Source organism: Agelaius tricolor, unplaced genomic scaffold (genome assembly GCF_023055355.1).
Source record: "Agelaius tricolor isolate 1412-34295 unplaced genomic scaffold, bAgeTri1.0.p SCAF_45, whole genome shotgun sequence".
Taxonomy (NCBI): domain Eukaryota; kingdom Metazoa; phylum Chordata; class Aves; order Passeriformes; family Icteridae; genus Agelaius; species Agelaius tricolor.
The window spans coordinates 2,457,949-2,484,761 of record NW_027269305.1 but is presented as its reverse complement, the minus strand read 5'-3'; the positions used below and the strand labels follow the sequence as shown (position 1 = coordinate 2,484,761).

The 26,813-nt window shown below is 39.5% G+C and overlaps 1 protein-coding gene across 1 annotated transcript in view; it reads left to right on the top strand.

Annotated features, from left to right (window-relative positions):
- The first annotated feature begins 23,486 nt into the window (after positions 1 to 23,486).
- Positions 23,487 to 26,813, top strand: part of NALF1 (NALCN channel auxiliary factor 1) — a 443,769-nt gene continuing 440,442 nt past the window's right edge. The window contains exon 1 of the mRNA XM_071455204.1: positions 23,487 to 24,305. Within this exon, the coding sequence (XP_071311305.1) occupies positions 23,487 to 24,305 (819 nt within the window). The remainder of the gene's footprint in view (positions 24,306 to 26,813) is intronic.

Sequence of the window (26,813 nt, the reverse complement as noted above, 5' to 3'; positions counted from 1 at the left end):
TTACAAATGTCAAGTCATCAGTTTTTAATGTGTAGAGAAGATAACACTTTTAGCCCTACATTGCCCTCTAGTACTGTGCTGTATATTGATTTTGATTTTCTGAGAGGCCTAGATATTCCTTGGAGGTGTCTGCTCCAAGTATGAATCCAATGAATCCATCCTGACCTGACCTAGCTTAGAAGATCTGATGGGATCCTAGTATAAGATAGTATGTCTAAAGGCAGGTTTTCTTTAAAATATGAAAATTAAAAAAATAAAAGTCTGTGTGTTTCTGCCATGTAAAGAAAACTATGGATAGATTAAAGAAAAGAAAAAATAAAAATGAAGATCAAAAAAAGAAAAATCATAATAAATAAGAGTATTTTTAAGACAAAACAAAAATAAGAATCCTACTCTCATTTGAAATTAAGTGAATTATCTAGACATCCAAAGAGGGTGACCAGAAAGGATGGGGGTAGTAAAAGGAAATTGAAGGTTTGCTCATAAAATAGTCTACAAAATAATTCATGACTGAAAGATACATTTTGTGTGTCTTCTCTGAACCTGTATGGAAATTCAACTTTATTAGGCACATGTAAATAAATTAAAATATAATATTTATATTTGTGCATCCCAGGATTTATGGAAGTGGTCTAAGCAGACAAGTCATTTATTCATTTAGTATGTACTGCTATACAAGGAGAATTAATTCCTTTAATCACTTAAATATTTGTAAGTTCCACTGGGCAGCTCTCCTTAGCTTAGGTACCTGAAGATTTCTGTATACTTCCTGGTGTTGTGCATATGTATTTTAAGACATTTTTATTAGTTTCTTTCACCAAATTGTTTGAACTGCAGCTAGACTGACTCTCAGAAATTGTCTCATTATTACTGATAGGGCAAACAAGTACTGGAAGAACTTCAATAAAGTAGGAAACATCTAGTCCATTATAGAATAGAACAGAATAGAATAGAATAGAATATGTTCATTAGAATGTGGAATAGATATAGAATATGTTTATCAGAAGATAGAATAAGCTTCACTTAAGACAGAAGGTCTTATCTGGCTTTTTTAGAAACTCCCATGCAAAGTCTCCACTGACAAGGGATAATATGTGCAAAATTCAAGCATAAAGAATCAGGCTGAGACAATAGAGCCAGCTGTGATCTTATTCTTAAGAAAATAATTTGATTTCATGAAATGTTTGGTGTTGGGGGGGGGCATAGTATTGTATGTTCAAAATCACATATCTTATTAGCTGTAGAAATCCTTCCAAGAAACTGATTTCATCAGGCCAAACAAACATGATGGCTGATTTTTCTTCTTTTTCCCTCTACTTTATAATCCATCAAAGTAGGAACATCCTGAGGCATTCTCTTCCTTCATTTATTATTAGTAAATGCTTCTGTAACTGAATGTTCAATTAGATAAGAGAAGCTCAGAGCAGGGCATCCAATCTTCACTTGATAAAGTACACATCGTATCTTCTCTGGAGAGAAAATCTTTGATTCTTAGCCTTATCTTTTAGAGTATATGTGATGTAGGAGCTTAGATTTCCTAGAATTACAGTGAAGAATCAGATGAAATCTTGACACATCTGGCTGTAAATGTGCTGCCATTTTAGCTGGTTGGCAGCAGCAGGATGCATGACAATGTGCAACAGATGTTGGAGTATTAGTCACCATGTTTTACTTTCTGAGCTGAAGTATTTAGGAGTTATTCGAAAGAAAAGCCTTGACAGCTCACGTAAGTTGTTTTCATTGTGCTGAAGCTGGAAAAATAATGGGGCCAAGCTGCTCCAAAGAAAAGAGTGAATTGTCAGAGTTTGTGTGAGGTCTGCTGTTGAAAAAAAAAAAGGAAAAAATGCCTACCAGCTCCTTAAAGTTCATGATTTAAAGGCTGCTTGGATAATAATCAGGATTAGGATGGTTAAGAGTATGTCCATGAGGAATGGGCTTTCCTCTGAGGGGGGCATGAGGCTTATCACAACTGCTGAGTAGCAGCTAGTGACTCCTGAATTAAGAGACATTTCCTTGGTGAAGATTAAAATGGAAGTCTCAAGCCTGCAAAAGAGGTGTCTTGTTGAAAATGTCAAGCCTAGAAGACTTTTAGGATTCAGGAAATTAGTTGTTTCTCTGGAGATTTGAAACCACATTTTGGATTCTTACTAGAGATAGGTAATAACTCTTTCCACTCAAATTCACAAGTCCTAATATTAGAAAAAATGATTATTCTCAAATTCTTGTTGAAATCATTCATTACTCTGTTTTGATTAGTATTATTTTTCTTCTACTGTGTTTCTCTCACATATTTTAGCAATATTCTTTTCTGTATAGGTGCAAATAAAACCATGTGGGACTTTCAAAACCACTAAGACCAGTTCAACATATGGTATGATATCACAGGCAAGTTACAAGTCTTTGAAAATTTCCTCTATGACCTATCACCCCAACAAACAAGGCCACTGGCTCCTTTCAAAAGCAATTTATACTGAAGAGCATGCTTCCATGAGTGTTAGCCTAGCTGAACAGAGTCAGCGTTGAATCATTGTGAATACCTTCTGAATTCTCATTTCCCAGGGGAATAGTTTTGGAATATGAAATTCAGCTTTGTCTCACCTCATCTATTTTTTTTTCTTTTCTTTTTTTTTTTCTTTCTTTTTTTTTTGTGTCCTCCTCTATGAATCCCAATTTGATGGGCACTTCCAAAAAACAACATTCATGCTAGCCACTCTGAAATACAGGCAGGGTCATGACATACAGACACCAGAGCCTGAGCAATTATGTGATGACAGGGGAAAGTTGTGTACCTTCCCATACAAAGAAGCACTGATCCTATGGAGACCGATGACTGTTCAAGATGCAGTCATTATTTCCCTGCCCATGGGTTGAATAATGGATTGTACTTTCTGACAAGTGGGTTTTCAGCCTTCCAGACACCTCAAATCATGCTTATTTATACCCTGAGTTGAAAAGTGAAGGTCTATCAGTAAGATAAGAATTTGCATGAGTTGTTTCATTTCTCTAAACTCGAATTTGCCTTCAAATCCATTTTAATGAATGGTTAAATAATCAAAGAAAAAAGAAATCCCTCTGTATTACTCAGATGCTAGACTTAGGACTGCTTGTTACAAGAAACACAGTTCCACGTTAGGCAGCCGTATTGTTGCTTCTCTCACACCATCTATGCTTCTAATTGACTTGACTTTAAAACAACTTTTCATAGCAGATCACTTAAAAGAAAAAAGAATTTTAACACACCATGCAGAAATTTTTGGGTAAATTTCAAGCACTTTTAAAGCTTTTATCTTATCAATACTTTAATAATACATGTTTTTGCTGGCATTTTATTTGATGCTGATTCCCTACAAATAAGACTGAAAATTTCAACTGAGTTTTGAGGAAAAAAACCCCACCATGCAATATTTTTACTAAATATCATTTTACTTTATATCTGTCATATCTTGTCAGACTGTCTTATTCTTCTTATCTTTTCCAAGCTTAGTTTCTACATATGTTGAGCAGAATAATATATACTGTTTAAAGACACAGTGCCTGAAATCTGGCATTTACTGGAGACAGGTAACTGTAGAAGCAAAAGGTAACTGAAAACCTGTAGTTATTGCTGCCCCACCTGAAGACAGAAATTTTAGAATATATGGCATAAAAGTTTCATGCCAATTCAAATACTGATTCTGAAATTAAATTAGAAAATGAAACTCGGGCTTACAATCTACTGAGATATTCTAGAAATTTTACACCAAAAAAATACTTGGTCTGACTCACCACGAAATCTTATGTGGGACCTGCAGGAATAATTGGTTTGGTCACAGAAATATTTGATTCACAACTCCCAAGATCAAGACAAAAAAATCATCAGGCTATCTATAATCTTGGTGTTTTTTAGATATTAAAACCTGTACATTTAATGTAGTGCAGTCAAGCAGAATTACAAGTCAGACAACTTACATATTGAGAAATTAACTTGTAGGAATTAAGAATTTCTCTTTTGTAAAGTAAAGCCATTTTAAACAAATGAAAATACACAAGTTAATTTCATTTTCAAAATAATTCTGTAGTATATTACCCTTCATATATTTTTGTGATGATGTTCATATTGACCATATTGATTTTTATATAGATTTTCATATCTGAAAATGTTTCCTATTCATGGAAAAAGCCCCAAACCACAAATAAAGCAATGTGCACTTTTTAAAAAACAGCATTGTGTGGTGCAGAGGAGTTAATATTCTGCTTATTGCTTTTTTTATCATCTTTGGACACAACTTTCCTTTAAAATTGCACAAAGGAGAAAATAAATACAAAAAATTCCCAAATCCTACAGACAGTGCAACATGGGCAAAACACATATTTTCAGGTGGCATTTTGTTTTTTGAAGATTTCTTTTTTTCCCTTGGCTCGTTGTGCCTGACACCACTGAAGTCTTGACTTGGTCTTTCAGTAATACAATAATTCTAAAGAGTGAAGTTGCATATTCCACAGTTAAATTTTTTTTTGACTGTTCCTGAATGTCTTCTGGATCAAAAACTACAGAAATTAACATTTAATATGTATGTTCTGCTTTTATTTCTAATATTGGCTAAAATGGGCTATACTGGGTTTATAATTTAACTAAGCAGGCTTAAATGAAATTCAGTTTCATTTGATTGTTTCTCTAGTGTCAGCGTGGAACATTTGCATCCATACACATCACTGAGGACTAAGTTACAACCAATGGGGAGAAATAAACACTTTCAAAGTGTGATTCATTGAAGCTAATGTAGATGCCTGCTTCAGGAAAGGATATATTTTACCATCTCAGTGCCTATTTCTCTGCAGTAACTACAGAGAAACCCAAAGATGACCAGCTCAGATATCAGTATGAGCAAGGTGTTTTCTGCATTTTATCAAATGAATCATAACTCAGGAGTCAGCTTGATCAAATTTAACTGTTACATATCCAGGCAAAAAGTTTCTAGTTGTCTGTTTTGATTGAAAATCAGAAATTATAATGAATTTTTCATAATTCATAATACCAGCTTGATTTTTGTATTTGGCATAATTTGATTCTCATGATGTTACTTTTGGTTTGATTTCTATGCATATGACTGGGGGAAAAGAAAGATATGCACATATCTTCCTCTTTTATGGATTACAAAAATGAAAGAAGAGCTTAGGTAAGTCTTTATCTGTAATAATTACTGTGTTTAACTGCCACTCCAACACATGAACTTTTGCAAGAATAATTCTACTTAAGCATGTTAAGTATCAACTCAAAATTTTAAAACACCCTTAGGAGTTGCAATAGAAATTGTCAAACATGATTCTTAGCAGAAGCTAAAGACAGTCACCTAGTCCCTTTCAACAAATGTGCCTTATCCATCAAATTCATGAACAGATGTCTCAAACAGTTAAGCTTAACTAACAAAAGTAAATATAGTAATGTCATTCATGCCATGATTCTGAATATAGCTAATTTTCCCCCATCATGCTATATACTGCTTTTTTTTTTTTTGTTAAACCATTTGTAAGATCCTAATTTATTATGAAAAAGATTTTGCTACTTTCTGAGTCTAGTCCTGTCCCTTTTTGCTTATTTTTTCCAATATGTATTTCCATTTTTTCTTCATAAAACCAACATGAATTCCCTGCTTGTGATTTTAGCTCTTGCAAATGTCATAATTCTGAAGTTAATCTCCTTTACTATGTTTTCCCCTTTAAAAATCATTCATCTGTAAAAACTGTAGAGATTTTTCACCTATGTAAAATTTTAATTTCAGAGTAAGAACGAGCAAAAATAGAAAGTTTTTGAACATGATTGAAGACATACTTGAAAGTATTATTAGAGGAGTTCCAGAAGTTAAATGAAACCAAAATGAGAGCTAATACTTGACAAGTAGAGAAGCTGTACAGTCTCAAAATAATTAGATGTTCTGAAAAAGAGATAAATCAATCAGATTGTCTAGGTAGATAAAATGCAAGGGAGTTATAGACTGTTTGGGGCAATTGTGCTATGGAAAGTTATGAATTTAGTGTTTAAAAAAACATTTTCTGTGATACAGTTGAGCATGACTGAAAAAAAATTTAAAAGATACTTTAAAAATCCTGAAGATATATTTGCGTAGCTTAGATAATGAAGAAAGAAAGTATTTTTACAAAACTAAAAATATTAAAAAGTAGGAGACTACTTTCAAAGAAATGGTTGAAACCCATCCCTTAATAAGATTGTGTAGAGGTAAAGCACTTCATGGAAGTAACCTTTCTTCTTTCCTTTCAGGTTTGTAAACTCTGTGTTCATTCCCATCCTTCAAGAATTGCTCAGAAATTAGGAGTTCAGAGAGGAAGCCACTGTTCCATATGCTCAGAAAAATATAAAGGAAGAATGTGTCATTTTGTCTGTTTTGGGTGAATGGTCACTGAAATCAAATTAAAAAGACGTTGTAAAATAAACTCAGCTGAGTCAGATGCATGCTATTTAATACAGGGTTCATATATTTTCATATATGTGTGTATATATATATATATATATATATATATATATTTAACCTTTTGATTGTTAGCTAATTTGATTCTCCAAGAATGTGTAGGTGATAGGTACAAGAAAAGCTGCCAGTCCAGTTAGGAGACTGTAGACTAATTGAAAACCTCCTACTGAGATATCAAAGAACATACCACCTCCAGTGTTGTTGTGTCTTCAGTCTTGGGTTCCAGGTAGCCATAAGTACTTGTTCAGCTACTCTGGGTTGCATGAAGTGACCAATTCTCTTTGTGTGGAAGCACAACTATATAAATTGTTAGACTGTCATTGTCTTTATTTTCACTAACACACATTTTGCAGTAGGAGTCACTTCTCTTCATAATTGATACTGTCCTTCAAGATGTCCTTATGTTTGCCAAAAGGTATAAAGTTGAGCAGGGCAGTCAGGATCAAATAAAAACACAATAAACACTGATAATAAATTATCTCCTTGAACACTCTAGAAAATATCTATTTTCTTACAAAGAATATCAAATTGCTATTTAATGTAACTCAAATGTAAAACAATGCCACTTTGGATTTGAGCAAAAATACTCAAGTAATTCACAGAAGTGAAAACTTAACTGGATGAGAAATGAACCAGGTTATCACAGGAGAAAATTCAGTGTGCATCTGTGGTCAAAAATGATCAAGATGTTACACTGTGTATGTAAACAAACAATAAATAAGCTAGAAAATGTTGTAATTCCCTGATACAAGTCAGTGCTATGATTTCATCTAGGATATGTAGTCTTCCACTAGCCTGCTCAGTTCAAAAAGAAAAGCAGCAAGAACACTGAGAAGGGTGAGAATAGCTAAGACCTCCCATTGACTCAAATAAACTGCAAAACATGAAGCAAATAACCCAGCTGAGCACTCTACCTCGTTGAGGATGTCATCATCTTTCAAAATAACTCTGTGCTTCACAGCTAGACAGCAGCACATTTCTTCCACATCCTCCTAGAAAAAAGTTATTCCTGAATTCATCTTCACCTGGAGAACTTCACTGCTGTCACAGCCTTTCCTCTGTGTCCACCCTCTCCACTCATACCTGTTGTGTCACCCCATCTCTTGGTGTTGGCACAACCACAGTGTTACTCTCCAGGCTGGCCTGGATAGGCCAGAAATAGCTCTGGAAAACAGCTCACAGTAAGAGCTGCAGCCCATATGAAATGACCTACTGGACATGTCTTAAAATCCTTCCAGATTGTCTTAGAATTGTTAAGGTTGCAAAAGACCTCTAAGGCCATTGAGTCCAGCCATTAATCCAGCACTGCCATGCTCACCACTAAATCATGTTCCCTCGTGCCACATCCATGTGCTCTTCACATTTCCAGGGATGGAGACTCTGCCACTTCCCTCAGCAGCCTGTTTCCATTGCTGACCACCCTTTCCAAGAAGAAAGCCTTCCTAATATCTTACCTAAACCTTGCCTGGTAGAGCTTGGTGCCATTTCCTCCTGCCCTGTCACTTGTTACTCGGAAGAAGAGTCTGACACTCATCTTGCTACTTGTGACCGTGGTCACAAGGGTTTTCAGGATGAAGAAGAGATGAGAATGTTGACTCCATGATCAGAAGGCTTGATTTATTATTTTATGATATATGTTACATTAAGACTATACTAAAAGGCAATAGAAAGGAAAAGGTTTCTTCAGAAGCGAGCTAAGCTAAGAATAGAAAAGAATGAATAACAAAGATCTGTGTCTCAGCCAGAGCAAGAGCCAGCTCTGCCATGAGTGGTCAGGAAATCCCAACATCCACAGGAGACCAATCACAGGTCTACCTGTTGCATTCCACAGCAGCAGATAACCATTGTTTACTTTTGGTTGCTGAAACTGCAGCTTCTCACAAGGAAAAATCCTAAGAAAGGATTTTTCATGAAAGATGTTGGTCACAGCTACTGCCTCTTTTTAGGTGTTTTTGGACATGCTCCTGCACCTCCCTTTCTTGTCATGAAGGAACAAAAACTGAACACAGGATTTGAGGTGCAGCCCCACCAGTGTCAAGTACAGGGGTAACACCACTTCTTCTTTAAGAAGGTGATCATGGCAGGGAGTGGAAAGTCTCAAGGCATCAACCAAAGATCAGATGAAGAAAGGCAGCACTTTCATGGGATATACAATTCTGTTCCTGACTAAGAATTCTACACCTCAAAGAGGGCTTCACCTCATTGGGAAGGGTGCCAGAGGTGTATCTTTACTGACACCAAGCAGGTGCCTACCACAGTGCTGGTGTCATGCTCAGGCCATCTACCTCGACTGAGATGAAAGACATGATACATTGCCCCTCACATTACATTTTATTGATTCCCCAAGATCTGTACAGCTTTCTTGCATGCTTTTTCCTCTTCGCAAGAATTGATTTTTTTAAAGCAAAGTTTACACATAGTTCAGATTTCTGCTAAATCTGTTCCTAAAATAGAAGTTGCTATCTACTGTGATGTGCAGATATCTCGGCAGAGGTGGTCTGAGTACAGGGATCAAAGTGGTAGGTTTATGGAAGGATCTTGTCTAGCAATGATGGCTCCTGTCACAATGGCTTGTAAGCATTCTCAAGCATAAGGTAGAACAAGGGTTGAAAACCCAGTTAGCACTAAGGACCATGTTGCCCAAGTCTCTCTTGCCTGACCATTCTTCAGTCAGGTGCTGAATGCACACTTCTCCAAGGCCTGTCAGAACTGAAGTGAGCAGAGTCTGTGATGGTCCTGAAGTAATTCCAGAATTCACAACTGTAATGAGTAGGTAACATCATGATGAAGAATGTAATAAGGGCCAGACACAGGCTGATGATTTTAATAAAGATTTTCCCTTTCACATCACTCTGGAGTGCAGAGTATGTTGAGGTATCTAGTGCAGTGGGATTCACTGGCATAGCAAGTGGTGTTGGTTGTGATGATTTCAAGAGAATTCATTGGACAGCAAAGGTTCACAAGGCAATGACAGCTCATTTCTCCACTGGGATGGACATAGATGATGGCCAGAGGTCCCTGCAAAAAATGTGCCATGGATGTTCTGCACCCATCACTGATCATCCTGTGTGCTGGCTCATGTATCATCCCACTCGTGGGGCACTGTCTCCATCCAGGGTGCCAAATCTCCATTATAGAGAGCGGGTGTTGTGCACAAGGTGGTATCTGCACCCTGATGATTTGGGAATTGCTGTATTGTGGGCAAAACATCTGCCATGCATGGGCTAAAGGAATGGTACGTTTTCTTTGAAAATTTTGTGAAATGCATTTTGTGAAATTACATGGCCTTTGCCAGCTGACTAGCAGCTGAGAAAGGATATTCTACTTTAGGAGACTATGAATATAATGGAAAGGATGAGTAGAGAACAAGCCTTCATATTCTTAGCACAGAATTGTCAGTGAAACGTACGTTGTGTAGTTAGTACTCGTAGTCCATGCAGAAACTGTTACAGTAATGGGAGCAGCAAATTCTTGGAAGGAATAAGTAGAGGATGTGAATAATTTTGAAGATGTTTTTCATAACAAATAATCTCTCAACAGTGATTCTTGGCAAAGTGAAGAAAGGAGCTGCTAACACAGTGACTGCAACTACTCCTGACTAATATAGACTTTGTTCAGTAATTTATACACCTTAAGCTAGAGTACTACAAGGTGTTCTACTCAGAATCCTTACAGACCATTTCAATGGTTCTGGTCACAAAAAAGTCAGGCAAACCAACTTTATAAGCACATAAAGGAAGTGCCTTGTTATTCAAGCAGCATTGCTATTACAATGTGTCTTTAGAAAGAAAGAGGCAGGGTGTGAAGGGGAGAATGTGAAGGAAATTATGTAAGATATATATTTGCATCAGCAAGGTGGAAAAAGATTAATTTATACAGAAGTAGTGGAAACAGAAAGGATAGATAGAAAATCCATAACAAAGTGCTAATATATAATTAGGTCTTCATAAATAACACTATTTACCTGATTTGTTTTCCATGTCTGAAATTTTTTAACTGATCATGGGCCCCTGAAATGTGCATTGTTCATACTTATTTAATAACTTCTTTCTGTTTTGATAGCTTATTCAGAAATTTGCTACAGTCACAACATGTTTGTTCAGACAAGACACAGGATCTACCTTCTGTTCCTGGATTGAAAGCCCTTCCAACTAATGCTTCTATTTTCTATTTAATCTTAAACTGCCTGTGAATGTTTTTGCTGGAAAGTAACTGAATGGATGCATGAACTCATAGAGAAAAATTTAATTAATTATTGCCTTTGTTTTGCCATATACATTTACTCTAGTTGTTACGGATATCACCAGTAAAATTGGGGTGATAATAAAGAATATAAGTCAGTAGGGTCCAGTGCAGTGAATTAATCAGGATAGTTACTGGAACTGTAAACCAAAGTGTTACTTCTATAAAGCAAATAGCTTTAAAAAAAACAAAACAAAAAAACAAAACAAAACAAACCCCAAAAAACAAAAAACAAAAAACAAGCCCAAAACCAACAAAACAAAATAGGAAGTTTGACAGAGAATCAAAAATCTTGTTCCAATTCTTTCAGGAAACAAAAAAAACCCCCTGTATTTAGTTTTCCATCTCATGAGATGAGATAAGTTCTCCCACTTGAATACTCTTTCACTTATTCTGCATTAATTGTGTATTCTCAGATCTTCATTTAAAACAAACATAGTCTTTTTATTACATGTTACTGTATTTGAAAATTCAGTGCTCTTCATGCATATTTATTACATGATATTTAAAAAAAAAAAAATCATGCTTCTGTTTTCCGCAAGGAAACTCTCTCTCTCAAGGTAAGTTTGAAACTACAATTCCTCAGCAACAAAGCTTTCTGAAAAATGTCCATCAGTACTTTAAGCCTTGAGTCTGATCCCTAGAGGATATAAATCTGCAGATAAAACTACAATGGATATATGGCAACAGTGATTGCCTGGATGTGCAGGTCATTGTAATATGATGGGAATGTCAGCATCTATTTTTGATTAATCTTTCCAAATGCATACATTTTCTAGGAGAAAAATAGAGAGTGTCAGGAATACAGTTAGTTTATTTAAAGGAATGCAAAGCGTAGCAGGAAATACAGGCTGTATACAGGCAGAGAAATTAGCTTCTGTAAACTAATGCAGATCTCTTTAATTAATATCAAACTCATACTCTGCCCACCTTGCCAGCTTAGATTTAAGGGAAAGCTTGGAAAAATATTTATCTTTGGAGAACAGATGTCTCACTAAGATAGTTGTACAGAAATACATCCAAGAATTATGCAGTCCTTTCAAAATTAATGTTGCTGAGTTTGTTTCATAATTAAGAATATAATTGAAAATACAAATGTTTGAAATATTCATAAGGCCCAAACTGTGTCTGTATATCCACCCTGAACAACTCTTCCCCGTTTAGAATAAGAACAGAGACACTCCTTGTGAAATTCCTGCAGCTTGACTGGGACAAAAATACTTAGTAAAAGAGTACCCAAATTTATATCAACAGAACTTTGTTCCCCCCCTTTTTTTATATTTACATATTAAAAAATACTGTAAATTTGCTTGCTGTAACATTAGAAGAATGGCAGAACCATTTTTGTTACATGCAGAATGCTTCTGCTTCTCCTAGGTGCACAAGCATCAATGGATTTAGGAGCTGAAGAACAACTAAATTAGGAGCAACTGAGGATGCTTAAATCCATATCAGAATATCTACTGTGAATGGTTTTATATTCCCTTGCTTTTCCCCCTGCCTAAAATTAAGTATGTTTGGACAATATATGATAGCATCTGTGGAAATATTTTCTCAAGATGAAACACATTCATCAAACTCTCAAAGTAAAAGATGGACTAATCTAAATCCTCTGCTGTGAAGACTTCCTGCAATGGTTACACGTGTGGAAAGGAGGGAAATTCCTAAATTCACTTTAGATTTGTGATTGCTGCTTTCAAATGGTTCAAATATTTGGTAATTCCTGGTGTGTGGTGGCACAAGTGATATTTGATCATAATCAAAAGCAGATTACTTTTCCCATCTCTTCCCAAGAATAGATGTCTGTATGTGTTTATGATAAATGTATATTTCTTCATTCTTCACAATGAAAAATTATTAACAAATACAGTTAATGTCTTAAAAATAACTTTTCCTAAGGTTCTTGTTTGGATTACTCCTTGAGGTAAAGAGGGCTTGCATGTACAATTCTGTGAATTAACCTGGGAGTAGCATTCTCAAATGCATCTGTGAAACTCAATACTTTAATTTTAAAATTGAAATAATTCTGGCACTGGAAAGGTAAACTTACATGATCTGAAGCACTCTGAAAGAGCCCTTCCCTTTTTTCTTGGCAAGAGAAGAGTCTTCTTTGGAATACAACTAGCTACTAAAAATAGTTCCTGTTTCCCCCAAGAATCACCAGTTTATATGGTTCTGCTATTCCAGTACCTAAAGAGGGAAAAAGTTGCTTAGGAAATATGTCAAAGCCTTTGAAATGAAGTTATGTAAAGTACACAGACTGGTTCTGTGCCTCTGTAGAAGATCATAAAAAAACCATCTTGATAACTTTTACAATGGTAAGTTTTTGAAATGCCTAATATTAAAAAGATGCCAATATTTATTCATTTGTAACTTCATCATCTGATGCGTAGGGAAATTATCATTAAGAATTCAAATTTCTGACAGGCTACCAAAAATTTTGAAATTTTAAAGTCCTAAGTTCACATTTCTGGATGGAATTTCTTCTTATGACATGGAGTTCTCTGTATCACTGTGTCTATAAAGCAAAATATATTTTTCACTTTTCTTGTCCATTCTTTGTGCCACTTCTTAACCTAGCTATGTCAGCTTTGCTTTTAGAATACCTTAAGAAAAGAGTGTATTTACTCTAGGGGTAAACTTAAAACCAGCAGGTCAAAAAACTGTTTAATTTGGTCTGACTCGACACCTTTTGTGAGCAACACAAATTTTGCTGTTCTGAACCCCCAAATTTGTCTCTTTATTCAAGCTACCCACTGTAAAAAGTACAGACTGAAAGGAAAGAGGGCAACATTTACAGACATTGATAAATAAGACAGAGAGAAACATTTATTTTAATTAAAAAGAAAGCAAACTTGGAAAAAGTGAAACAGTAGCTTTCCTTTTCAAAAGGCTTTCTTTAAGTGTCAGTAATGTCAATATAAATTGCAATGTCCCCACTGGTTATCCCTTAACAGTGAATTTACTGCTATAGCACTCTCATCCTCCCTGATCCTTTAAGTCTATCAACCCCTTCCTACACCTTCTCATGATTTGAATTTATGTGCCCTGCACATCAGAGACTCAGGAGAGCAGCCTTAACCCTCACTTTAGGAGCCAAACTAAACCAGCTCTCTCCAGGGTCTCAGTGGACAGAGAGGAGAGACAGATGTTCTTCAGGTTGATGTGGAAAAGGGGTCTAGTTCAAATTGTTCCCTGCAAAGGAGCCTCTCTCTCTATGCTGACTAAAGCAAGGACTTCAGAGATGAGCTGTCTTACTTTAATGAATTCTCTCACTGTCAGTGTTAATTCAGGTATCTAAAGTAAAGTGGTGATTCTCCCTTCATTTTTGCATTTCTGTTTACTAAAAGGGATCTCGTCTGTAATTCATTTCAAAGGATTTCAAGGAGTTGTTGCCTTTAAGAAATGATAAATGTTTAAAAAACAGTAATGACAGTGAAACTGTGGTACCCTTTTAGAGGAATTCTGGAAAGAAGCTGAAGATCACTGCCCTTGTGAGGTGTTTTCTCTTACTGTTTCATGAAGCCCTTATGCAGCAGAGCTAGCCAGCCTTTTATGAAATGATGGTCTGTGAATTCTGAGAGCATGCAGTCACCTCAGCAACACACAGTGCACTTCCACTGACCCTGAGTCAGCCCTGTTTGTGGCTTGAAGCAAATTATACCCATAATGGTGGTACTTAGAGGCAGAATCTCTCTGCCTATCCCTAGCAAGACTCAGAATATGCTAGGTAACAACCTGGGAGCAGTATTTGCTCTGGTGCTGTGGGAAAAGCGAGTGTCACACAGCCACAGCCAGCCATCAGGGGCTGCCTCCAGAAACAAAAAAAAAAAAAGAACAAGATAAAAGGAAAGAGAAGGAAAATGAACCTCAACAGAATGTAGGAGTTAAATCTAAGACCCAGTGAAACTAATTAGGAGACTAAAGCACCCACTGTAATTACATTTATTTTCTCTGTCTTCCCCCCACAAGATAAAAGCATGCAAATAAAGTACCTCTTTTCCAGCAATCTAATGCAATGAAAATGTAATATATTGCCAAATATCAAGTAATGTATTTTACTGGAAAATTAGAAAAGCAATACTGTTTGTTTACTCTAAGACTGAGAATGATCTGAATGAGATCCCTTTTGTAGGAAATCTTTGTGTATTCACAGAGGTCTGCATGCCACTCAGAAATGGAGAGCAATCCCTTTGAAACAATAACAAATATTCAGTCCTTAGGAGCTAGATAAGATAAGAAATAGCATTGTATACTGACCTATATAGTAACCCATCAAGAGTAAATTCATTATTTTTATTATTTAAAACAGCACTTTGTAGGCATTACCTAATTCTTCTAGCCTCTCCTTGTTCATAAACAGAGATGCTGAGGAAAAGAGAATGTCCAGAATCATACCCATCTAAAGAGTGGAAATAGTCTAAAATAACAGGAGCTCTTTGCTTTCAGCCTGTGCTCAATTCTCTGAATCTCTTGCAAGGCATATGGAACAGAAGCCAAAGTTTAGAAAATTGCTGGTGATGTTGTAGACAAAAGGAGACATTTGTCTTCGGGTCAGACACATTAAATTGATTGTGGGATGACTCCAAGAAGACCATAAGAGCTTGAGTCATCCTACAACTTGAGTCACATGCCTTCTTCACAGGAATAACCCTGGAAGGCAGAGTGAAAAAACCCACCCTATCTCTCTCTTCCTAGCAGATGGCATTGCAGCCAGTTGGCAGAAGGCAGGATATTACATTTTGATGGAAAAGGATACGACCTGGCTCCAAACATAATGACTGTCAATGTATGGTTCATTCATGTCTGCTTTACTAGTAACCAAAACTAGAAACAAAAATGTGTCAAATATATACTTCAACACTCATCTGCAGATTTTTCTTCAGGAAGAATCTTTTACAGGACACCAAGACAGAGACAGAGGTCTTACTGATTAATTTAAAATGTCTTTTCTTTTAAATATTACAAGCTGGGTGCAATAGTTTCATGTCCAAACCCCACCCAGCAACTCAGCCACATGCAGCTTCCTCCTCTCCTGTGGAATGATGGGATGATGATGAATGAATCAGGAGGGTAAAAGTGAGAAAAATTATGGGCTGAGATAAAGACAATTTAGTAGGTAAAGCAAAAGCCATGCACAGAACCAAAGCAAAACAAGGAATTCATTCATTTGCCCACCACTCCCTGTGGGCAGGGAGCTGTTCAGCCATCCCCAGGAAAGCCAGGCCCCATCACACACAACGGTGACTTGGGAAGACAAACACCATCACTCTGAACATTCCTGCTTTCCTTCTTCCCCCAGCTTTATATGCTGAGCAAGCCACCATGTAGTCTGGGATGTCCCTGTTGCCAGCTGGAGTCACCTGTCCTGGTTGTGACCCCCCCAGCTCCTTGTGAAGCCCCAGCCCCTGTGCTGGTGGAGTGGGGTGAGAGGCCTTGGTGAGGAGCAAGCACTTTGCAGGAATGGCAAAACCATCCCTGTGTTATCACCACTGTGTCCAGCACAAATCCAAAACATATCCCTGTGCCAGCTACTCTGAAGAAAATTATTCTCAGCCAAAATCAGCTTAGATAAGCAGCAATGTAAAGTTAATCAGGGACATTTCTTCCATATTCAGTGTATAGAGATGGCAGAAGATAGCTTGCCATACAAGAGGGCCTGTCTTAGAAACTTATTTAGGGATGCAATGTGCTGTGTTCTGCAGGTAGCTGTATTTTCTTATTAATAACCTGGTGAAAGGATAACGTTTTTAAGGATGCTTAAGTCTGCATAGCTAAAGCTAAATGAGATGAAAATTGCTGAAATTGTTTCTATTTTTAGGACATATATATATATATATTTAGGATATATATATATATATATAAATATATATATATATATATAAATATATATATATATATATATAAATATATATATATATAAATATATATATATATATATATTACAATGATAATTATTCAACCTGTATTGAAGCTCCATATCAAATCTATAGATAACATATGTTTTAGTAGTAGGGATACTTCTTCTGGTCAAACAAGAAACTCCCACATGTAGGAATGTTTCCTGCATGCCCTGTCATGCATTTAAAATTTACACTGCAGCCATGTGTGCTGGAAACATAAAGATATTACCAAACTTTCATACAGTCAACCTGAAAAGAGTTTTCTAGGATGGCATATTTCCAAGGCATGTGGAATAAAATGTGTGGTGAAAAGTAGGGAGAAGCTTACTTGCTAGCATATATTATTTCTAAATTAGTCCTTTCTCTTTTCTATATCCTTCATACCACAGACATGGATGAACATGGGGCTACAAATTCAAGTTAGTCTAAATTCTGGACTAGAAACATCATATCAGTACATCAGTAAATAAAACCTACCTAATGCAGGTGTTGTAACTCAGGGTGATACAAAACATTCTACAGTAACATGCTCAAGGAGGAAACCAAACTGTGAATGAAACAGTGAAGTTATCCCTAAAAGTACTTTTTTTTTCTTTCCATTAGAGTAAGAGAGAGTAAAGGAAAACTATTTGACTGATTAAAAACCTAAGACTTTCTACACAGTGCACAGATATTCTTATTTAAGAAAAAGATTATAAAAGAGTATTTAGAAGACAAATCAAATATTATCTCTTTCCTATGAGTTGAATTTTGACACAAGGAAGAGCCAGGATACCTATAAGGTAACAAAGGAGAAAAGATGAAAAAGATGTGTTTAATGTCTGTAAAAGCATAATCACATAGTAAGGCTATTACATTTATTAGAAGACAGCAAATGTATACAATTAGTAACAGAGGGAAACAAGGAAAAATATTTTAAAAGCCATAATCTACCTTTTGGTGGTGCTTTCATTCCTTTTCCTTCCATCCTCATATGGGGGAAATCTTTATTCTTCTGTCTGTTTCCTTTCTACATGCTTGGTTAAAAACCCATTGCAATCTTTCCCCTGATCTCAGCATGCTTTGGATCAGACCTTACTCTAACAGGCATAGGCTAATTTGTGTGAGACATTTATATTATCTTCTTCCTGCTCCAGTCATGTGCAATAGTTATATTTCACTTTTTTGATGGCTTCAGGTAATGAAGAATAGCTTTAGCTCATTTCAGATCTTGTCCAAATATACCCACTGGATGTAATATTATGGCTGAGATCTCATTATAATGATGCCATGATAAAGATGACCTACAATTTTTGGAGACATTATCAGACTCCCTATGCTATCCATTCATCGTTCCACAGCTGAAAATGTCAACAAACAAAAATATATTCTCGTTCTCCAACAAGAAATCTCATAGGATACCAAGAAAACATCTGCAAGATAATTCAATCAATGACCTCAGTGTCTTTGAAGTTTGTACTGCACAGCCTTTTGAAATCCAGTTGGACAAACTTTTATAACTTGCTGTGTGATAGTTAATTCTCTAATTTGGTAAGAAAAGCTTAAAAAAAATCAAGCCAAAGAGACAAAATTGAAGGTAATGTGGAAAGTGTGAACAAAGGAGAATGGAAGAATCTTAAAATCTGCATTAGTGCTGTTCGATCAAGGATTAGAAGCTTCTGATAACATTAACATAAATTTCCCATTGCTTTGGAGCAATCAGGCCCAGATGACTGAAGCTTTCTCACAAAAATTGAGCTTTCTGAAAAATACTGAATAGGAAACTAAGACATTAGGAATGTGATGAGAAAAAAAAAAATTAGTTCTTCAGTATTCTTAACTTCTATGTATCTTACAACCATCATGGATATTCTTCTTATCAAATGGATTGAGATAATTAAATCTCTGATCCACTTCCCAGGTAACAGGTAATACTTCCCAGGTAACAGGTAATACAATGCCCAAAATTTGTTGTAAGGTGTTGAAATAAACCAAAAACTAAACAACTCTGAGGATGTTAAACCACATAAATGACATATTTTGCCTACAACGAATGTATAGATATTTCTGTTGAAGACAAATAGTTTAAACTGTTAAAAAATCACCAAGAGGTACTAGTAAAGGGCTTGATTATGTTTGCTTGGTATTAAAAGTCGTGGAAGATCCTCCAGTGCAAAAGTGTAACTGATTATTTCTGTAAATAACTTTTGCAACAATTGGTCCTATCAGTAGAACCAATCAACCCAAAAATAAAATGAAATCTGGTCTATTAAAAATAATCTGCCTTTTACAAAATGAAATGCTCCCTAGCAATTACGAAATAGGTTGTTTTGTTTTATAAAGAATATACATTACAAAGACAAGACATGTCTCTCAAATCTGTTAAAATCATTTGATATGATTTTAATATGATATACATCAACTTGTTACAATTTTGTAATCAACAAAGCAAAGCAAGAGAATTATGCAGGAAATTACTGTTTGCCTGATATTAGGCAAAAATATAAGAACATTTACTTTGAAACAGCAAAGCACTCTACTCTGAAAAGTGTTTATTGCCATTTAACATGTTACATCAATAAATATTTCTGCTTGTTAAGCTAAAGTATTTTCACAAAGAAAATGCAAGGTATGTAGGTTAAAAACCAGCTCCAAGTATCTGGAATTAGGGCATACTTCTCCTGTTAGACTTTCTTTAGTGCTCAATAAATCAGTTGTTTCACATATTTTCAGTCAAAGAATGAAAGAACATCAGCTCTGATTGTATTGATTAAAGCACAGTGTGGCAGAGATGACACTGAACCACATTACTTTAAGGAGATCCATCTGTGAAACATCTGGTGATTCCACCAGCTAGGGAGACAGGATTCCATGAGTTCCTCACACTTGCCAAGCTTTGAAACACGAGTAATAAATACTCCCAGTAAGACAGGTAATTTCAAAGTGAAGTATTTTGCACCACTAGAGTTATTTAGGAAGAATGATGAATATGGGGACATACTTCTGTAGCGATATTTTTGAGGAAAGTTTTTTCACTTTTCTTCCCATTCATATAATTCATTAAACTATTTCAAACAAAATTCTGTTACTTAGATCAGATTTATGGTAAAAACTTTTTGAAGGAACTTTTAGAGAAAGCAGCTACAGTGTATAATTCAGATTCTTTCCCTCACTGGATGCAGCTTCTTGATTTTCAGATATTATTTTATAGCCTTATTTTTTCCCTTGAGCTCCAAGACCTAACACTAAGGGGCACCAGAGAACTGAACTGCATTTGTTCAGATCCATCAGGAACCAGTTACTGAAACTAAGTTGCAAGTTATTCACTGTGTTAGGTGGAGAGTGAATGGGGCTTTGGGTGAAAGGCAAGAGTGAAACAACAGTTCTGCGTGACGTGTTCTCTGTTACAGAAAACTGCCACTGGGAAAGCAAGGACATGCTCATTTTGAAAATACCAAATGTCTTGTTATAGTTTATTTCTAGGTGTTGAAAAAGAACTCTCACTCTATTTTTTTTCCAGAAAAAAGTTGAGAAATGTGTGAAAATATTAAATGACATGAAAATGGATTTTTTTTTTGAGAAGCCAAGTATATCTAAACCATACTAGTGTACTGACTTCGAGTATATTTGCTTTGATCTTAGACAAGTGTAAACAGAGGAGTAAAAACTTAGGAATTAATTTTTTTATTAAGTTTCAAAGGACATCTGAATACCAGCACGTTTTCATTACCAATTCTTGAAGATCCACTATGGAGAAAAAGAACTTTTATAATTTCAGTGCGGCTTGCAAAATTGCCAATTATCCTCTCATTTTCCCAACAGGACAAAAGGGAAACAACATTAAAAAAAAAATTGTATCAATTAAGCCTCTTTGCCAGGCATGGACTCCAAAGCTAACTTTCTTCACCTCATGTCTGTCTGTCAAACAGAGAATAATTACACAGTCACTGCCACATACCTTAATAGAGCACATTTTGTGCTCTAATGTCAGACCTGATGTCAGGAATCGGTTGCTTATCCCACTTATTTTTGGTTGGGGTTTTCTTTTTTCTGTTTTCTTTTTTCTTTTTTCTTTCTTTTTTCTTTTTTTTCTTTTTCTTTTTTTTTTTCTTTTTTCTTTTTTTTTTTTCCCTGTATTTCTGCTTTAGTTCCTTTATTCTAGCAAGAAATACATAATCAAACTAGCAAAAGGAAGTTAAATAAATGATGTTACACTTTACAGTAGTAAAACTGTCCTGAATGCTTTTTAAAAGTTTGGTCACAGCCTTGTCCCAAAACAGGATGATTACAAAAAGGCAAATTCAGTACAAAAGCCAGTATGTCAAATCATTTCAATTAAAGCTCCAGGACCAAAATTAATAATGTACCATTAGCAGACTGTGAGCTGATTGACTGAAAATTGCAAAGACACATTCTGCTTTGAGTACTGTAGACCTTTCCTTACAATATTAACACTTATTTCTGTGTCTTTAAATACCCCATCAAAATAAAATCCACAGATCATTTCTGCTTGGTGTAGTATTTGACTCCTGTAAGGCCAGATGAGACCATTATGAAAATGTGCTTTGACCCCCAGCACAACACAGGGCATAGAACCTCTCTCAGCAATTCCTACCTCAGATCTGCATCTTCTGTTTGAGGTTTAGGATCTCCTTTTGAAAAACATCCAACCTTGATTTATTGCTCAAAGTGGCAGAAACTCCAGCACATTCCTTGGTAAGATCACCCTTCTGTTAATGACAGCTGCAGTCAGATAAGGTACAAGTTTTGTTCTCTTCTGATATGGTTTAGGTCTTTTCCCACTGCACTTTTTAAAGCTGGACTCAAGAACCATCAGCAAGCTGTATTAGTTTACAGGCCATGTTTGTTAAGAAAAAAGGCTTTCTTTAACCAAAAAATGGGGCAAAGCCACCTTTTGTGATATCTTTTCCAAGGGCACACCTTTTCCAAGGGCAATTATCAGTTCCTCAGCACAGAGAAAACCTCTGGAACAAGAAAAAATATGGTTTCTAAACCTTCTGCCAGTCCAGTGGAGAAATTAAAACACACATCTTGGTATGCTATCCTGTGGTCAGACAGCATGCCTGATGTCTCAAGGTGAACACCAGGTCTTCATTTGTTAGTGTCCAACCTCTAGTTGGCACCCACTCTTATCTTATGTGTGGGATCCAAGTTGTTCTGTTGCTGTTACATTAAGGTGCATAAGTGAGCCAGAAGAAAGGAGTGAGGGACACTTTGGAGTGTCCAAAGTGTATGTTTATTTGAGCAAGAGACCTCCACGGTTGGAGGACAGATGGTATTTGGATCTCCGTCCTGGGTCCAAGTGGAGATCATCGCCCCAGGTGATTTCATCATCCTAGAAGGAGGGCTCAGCCTGGCCCCTCTGTCTTTCTCTCTAAGCAGTGATATCTAAACAGGGGAACACACAGACAGGCCATATTTACCCAGTTCATGGGCTGAACCAGGGTTTTACAAAACTTCTCTTGGGGAAACAGCTTAGGATTTATGGTCATTTTGCTTTACAGCTCTCTGACTGAGAGACAGGCAACTGTGTTCAGACATTGTACTGTGTGGTCAAAACTGGCCAGGATGCAGAGCCTGTAGTGTCATGTGCCATCTGTGATTTGCTATGACAAGGACAGACACGGAGACAGACCTCTCCAGCCACCATCCTGCGTGGACATAGTGTTCCACGGCCACAAAGGGAAGGAGACCCTGAAGGAGAGAGGGCTGGACAGTACTATTGAGCAGTCCCTTCGGTGAGATGAATAGAAAGAGTTGCATCGAGGAAGCCCTTTGGAGGGTCCATGTGGTCCCCAGTGCATCACCCACCTCCTCCTCCTCAGGCAGGAGGAGGCAGAGTTGCTGCTGCTGCCAATGCGCCAGGATAGAGCGATCTCGGCGCGGGAGGAGATGACGCAAAAGGCAGAGCTCCCCCCAAAAAAGTGTTTCTCCAGGACGAAGATGGCGGCAACTTAGCCCAGGGGCCCAAGATGCCTGTGCCCATCGGGGGCCCCCAGCCAGGCAGTTCCGCCCCGTGCGCCCGGGGACACCGCGCCCGGCGGCAGCAGCGGCGGCAGCCGCAGCCCATTGTCACCAGCAGCGGCGGCGGCCCCGGCAGCCTCCTCCTCCTCTTCCTCTTCCTCCTCCTCCTCTTCAGCATCCTCGGCAGCGCTCCGGGAGCCCTGCAGCAGCGTCTCTCCAGTTAGAGCGGAGCGGGGAGAGAAGAAAGAGACTGAGACAGCGGTGCAGGCATCTGTGCCGCGGCTCGGGGCTGAGCAAGAGGAGCAGCGGCGGCAGGGAGGAAGAGGAGGCGAGGAGCCCTCCCGTAGCCGTCCGTCGGCAGCGGGGGACGCGGCATGCGGTTGTCCGGGCGCAGTGGGCTTTTCTCAGGAGGGAGATGGGGAGCTGCGATCTGACCATGCCTGGGTGAGAGGGGGAAAGGACCAGTCGCGCAGCCCCGCCACCACCAACTATCACCACCACTACCACCACCACCACCACCGCCACCACCACCACCACCACCATCTCCTCTCCCTCCTCCTCCTCCTCTCTCTGCGTTATTGCTCTTATCTTCTCCACGGCACTCCGCGTTGGATGGACTGGGGCTGTTTCGTGTGGTGAGACCAAGGCAGAGCCACCGGCAAAAACCAACAATATCTCGGAGGAAGAAAAAGAAGAAAGAAGAAAGAAAGAAAGAAAAAGAGGAAGAAAGAAAAAAAAGAGGAAGAAAGAGAGAAGGGGGAGAGTGGAAGAGAGAGAGAGGGAGAGCAAGCGAGCGAGAGAAGGGAAGGCAGGCAAGAAAATCCCCCCAATCTTTTAAGTCAATGCATATTGTGGTGACACTGGCAAAGGAGCCCTCACGGTGGAGTCGGCCAGGGCTGTGCGTTCCCAAAATATGACCAGGGGTGCTTGGATGTGTAGTCGGCAGTATGATGACGGCTTAAAAATCTGGTTCGCACCCCGGGAGAACGAGAAACCCTTCACGGATTCAGAGAGGGCTCAGAAATGGCGACTGTCCCTGGCATCGCTCTTGTTTTTCACGGTCCTGCTCTCTGATCACTTGTGGTTCTGCGCCGAGGCCAAATTCACGGGGACCGGAGAGAAGGAGCAGCCGCCGCCCGAGAAGCCGGAGCCCGCGGAGCCGGAGCTGCTGGCGGGCATGGGGGAGCCGGCGCCCCCCGCGCCCCGGCTCCTCGCCCCCCCCTCGCCCTCCCTCCCGCCCTCCCCCGGCAGCAGCGGCGGCGGCGGCCGCGGCAGCCGCACCAACGGCACCGAGCCCCGGCACGGCAAGGCTGCTTTCCTGGGGAACTCCACCGCCAGGCCCCCGGAGACGTGCCCCCCCCCGGGCTCCTCGTCCGGGCAGTGCTTCAGCGTGGGCGACGCGGAGGCGGTGTGCCAGCGGCGAGGGGGGTCGGGGCGGCCGCGGGGCACGGGGCAGAGCCCGGCGCCCGGCTGGGACCTGACGGATTTTTACCTTTCCTTTTGTAATTCCTACACACTTTGGGAGTTGTTCGCCGGGTTGTCCAATCCGGACACTTTGAACTGCAGTCTGGATGTGGTGCTGAAGGGGGAAGGCTCCTGCAGCCAGTGCGTCCAGGCTTACCAGCGCTACGACCAGCACGCTCAGGAGAAATACGAAGAGTTTGAGGTTATGCTCCAGAAATATTTACAGTCGGATGAGTACTCGGTGAAATCGTGTCCTGAGGATTGTAAGGTAGGAGCCCCTGCTGTGTTTCCTGTCCCTGGCTGTCGGGCTGGCGTGCCTCCCTCGGCTGTTGTGGCTGCCGTGGACCCTGTTGTGCCTGCTTCGGTCTGTGCCCCTGGCGCCGGCGGCCGCGGTTCTCACGGTGCAGGCGATGCTGCGGAGGGTATCGGCCGGGATGCCCCCCTTAGCGCGTTATTAAAACAGAGGAAGAGAGAGGGGGAAGCTTGAGAAAACGCAAAACGAAGTGATCCTCGGTCCTCTGGGAGCGTAGCGATGGATTTCCCCCTCCTCATGAATATGCGATTGGCTCCGGCTCTGCTGCCGGCTTCCAGCGGGCTGGGATGCGACTTGGCGGCAGGCAGCGACAGGGTCTGCATGACAATGAGCGGGGCTCGGAGCGGCCACTGGGGTCGGGGCTGCCCGACGGCGCTGCCCTGGCCGCCGGCCCTGGGTGTGCGGCGGCCGCGGTGCCCGGGCACGGGCGGCGCTCCCCCCGCGGGCCCCGGGCGCGCACCGGAGGCTCCGGTAGGTTCCGCCGGGCGCTTGGCCCGGGGCTGGCGATGCTGGACGGCGGCAGAGCGGTGCGGCGCCGGGCCTCCTCGGGAGCGGGAGCGGGACAGTGTTTGCAGGCGCTCTGCCAAAATCTGTGGAGCTGGGGAAAGCTGGAGGACGAGAGTGTCTGTTGGCGGGCACCGCAGTGACCCTTGGTTGGGAAGTGATGGTGACAGCGTTTCGATAAGCCGCGGCTGTTTCCTTTGGTGCCACTGGTGACGGCTCAGAGAGACCCAGAGGCTTTTCTTTTCCTTTGCTAGAAGGCAGAGGGTCCCACTTTGGCTCTTGTAGATGTTGCCTTCTCTGTACTTTTACACAAGATTAGTTGGCCTATCTCTCAAGACAGGGCAGAAGAAAAGAGTTGTCCTCGGTGCCTAGAATAGCTAAGGGCATGCTTTTCTTCCTGTTTGAGTACTTGGTAGGAGGTGAATATTTCTGCCCTGAACTAGATTATCTCAACTACTGTAGCACTAACCAGTCTGAACCAAATTCTGTATTAGCAGTGGAACACAACCATGCACGCCAATCACTGCTCTAAATAGGAGGCCTGGCAGTACCTCTGTGCTCTCTAACTTCAGCAGGGCCTTCTGAAATCATTTAATGGTAACAGCCTATGCCTAAACAATCCCATTCACCAATCACTTAGTATAATTTTGTGCATATATTTGCCACAAAAATGGATCCAGAGTCCCTCCAGAAGCTGAAATAACCTGCTATCTAATTGGATAAAGGTAGGAAAGTTGCTGTATTTATTTTTTCTTTCTAAACTTGAAAAAAGTAAGGTAGAATCACCAGAAGTGTTGACTCAACTGTTTTTAGATTGCAAACTGTGTGTGTACACACTCATTGCATATATGCTATGTACTCAGTTACTGATAATGTAAACATATTTTATTTCCAGTGTGAATTGGATAAGTAAAAAAGGGTATCCAATGTAAATAGATCTCTATTGCTGTAAGGAAATCTCTGTCATTTCGGTAGCTCTATAATTAGAAATTGACCTACTATTCCATGATGCCAAATGATCAGCATTTTCATTCCTCAAGTGATTTTTTGTATCACAGTTTAGTTTGACTGAACTTTACCACAAAGTCCTCAGTTGCTCTACAGAATATCAGGGTATAAAAGGTTTTGGAAATGAACAGAACAGCAAATTTATGCTGTTTAACGATTTTCCCTTCACACACCCAATGAGGAGAAGTACTTTTTTAATGATAGAGAAAAGGTTGTTGACATTAAAAATGATTGTGTGAAACTTTAATGAACTAGACAAACGCCAGTGACCTACATTTCTGTGGTTCTGAATGCCAGATGATATTGCTTTATGTTTTGAGAATTTGGCCAACCAATCTGTGTTAAAAATGAAAGATATTTCAGAAGGGGAAAGGAAAACAAAAAAAAAACATGGGTGCAACTTAGTCTGTTTTCCCTTTCTCCAGGGAATCTGGTGGGCAGTGCGGGTGCCCACCCAGTGCGGGTGGGGAGCGCAGTGGGGCGAGCCGCGGGGCTGGGCTGGGCTGGGCTGAGCTGGGCTGGGCTGGGCTGGGCTGGGCTGGGCTGGGCTGGGCTGGGCTGCACTGCGAGGAGGGCCAGGGGACCGCTGTCCAAGGTTCTGCAAGGCAGCGCACGCAGAGCCCGAGGTCAGGCGGAGGAGATGCCGCTCTCTGCCCCCGTGCCCTGGTTTGGTGTTTCTGGGTCCCTCTGGAGCCTTTTGATTCGTGTGGATAGTTGCGAGAGCCAAGCGGATGGCACGTCCAGTGGTCTGGCGTGTGTGTTCATATGCTTGTGCATTGGCTGACCTGGAGAGTGTACAGGTGAAACTGGAAACTCAAATACTTTGTGACTGTTGTAATATTTAGTTTATAAAACTCAGGACTTGGATTTTTGGAATTTTTTTGGGTTTTGTTTTTGTTTTGGTTTTTTTTTTTTTTTGTGTGTGTAAGTAAATATTAATTTTTTTGCATG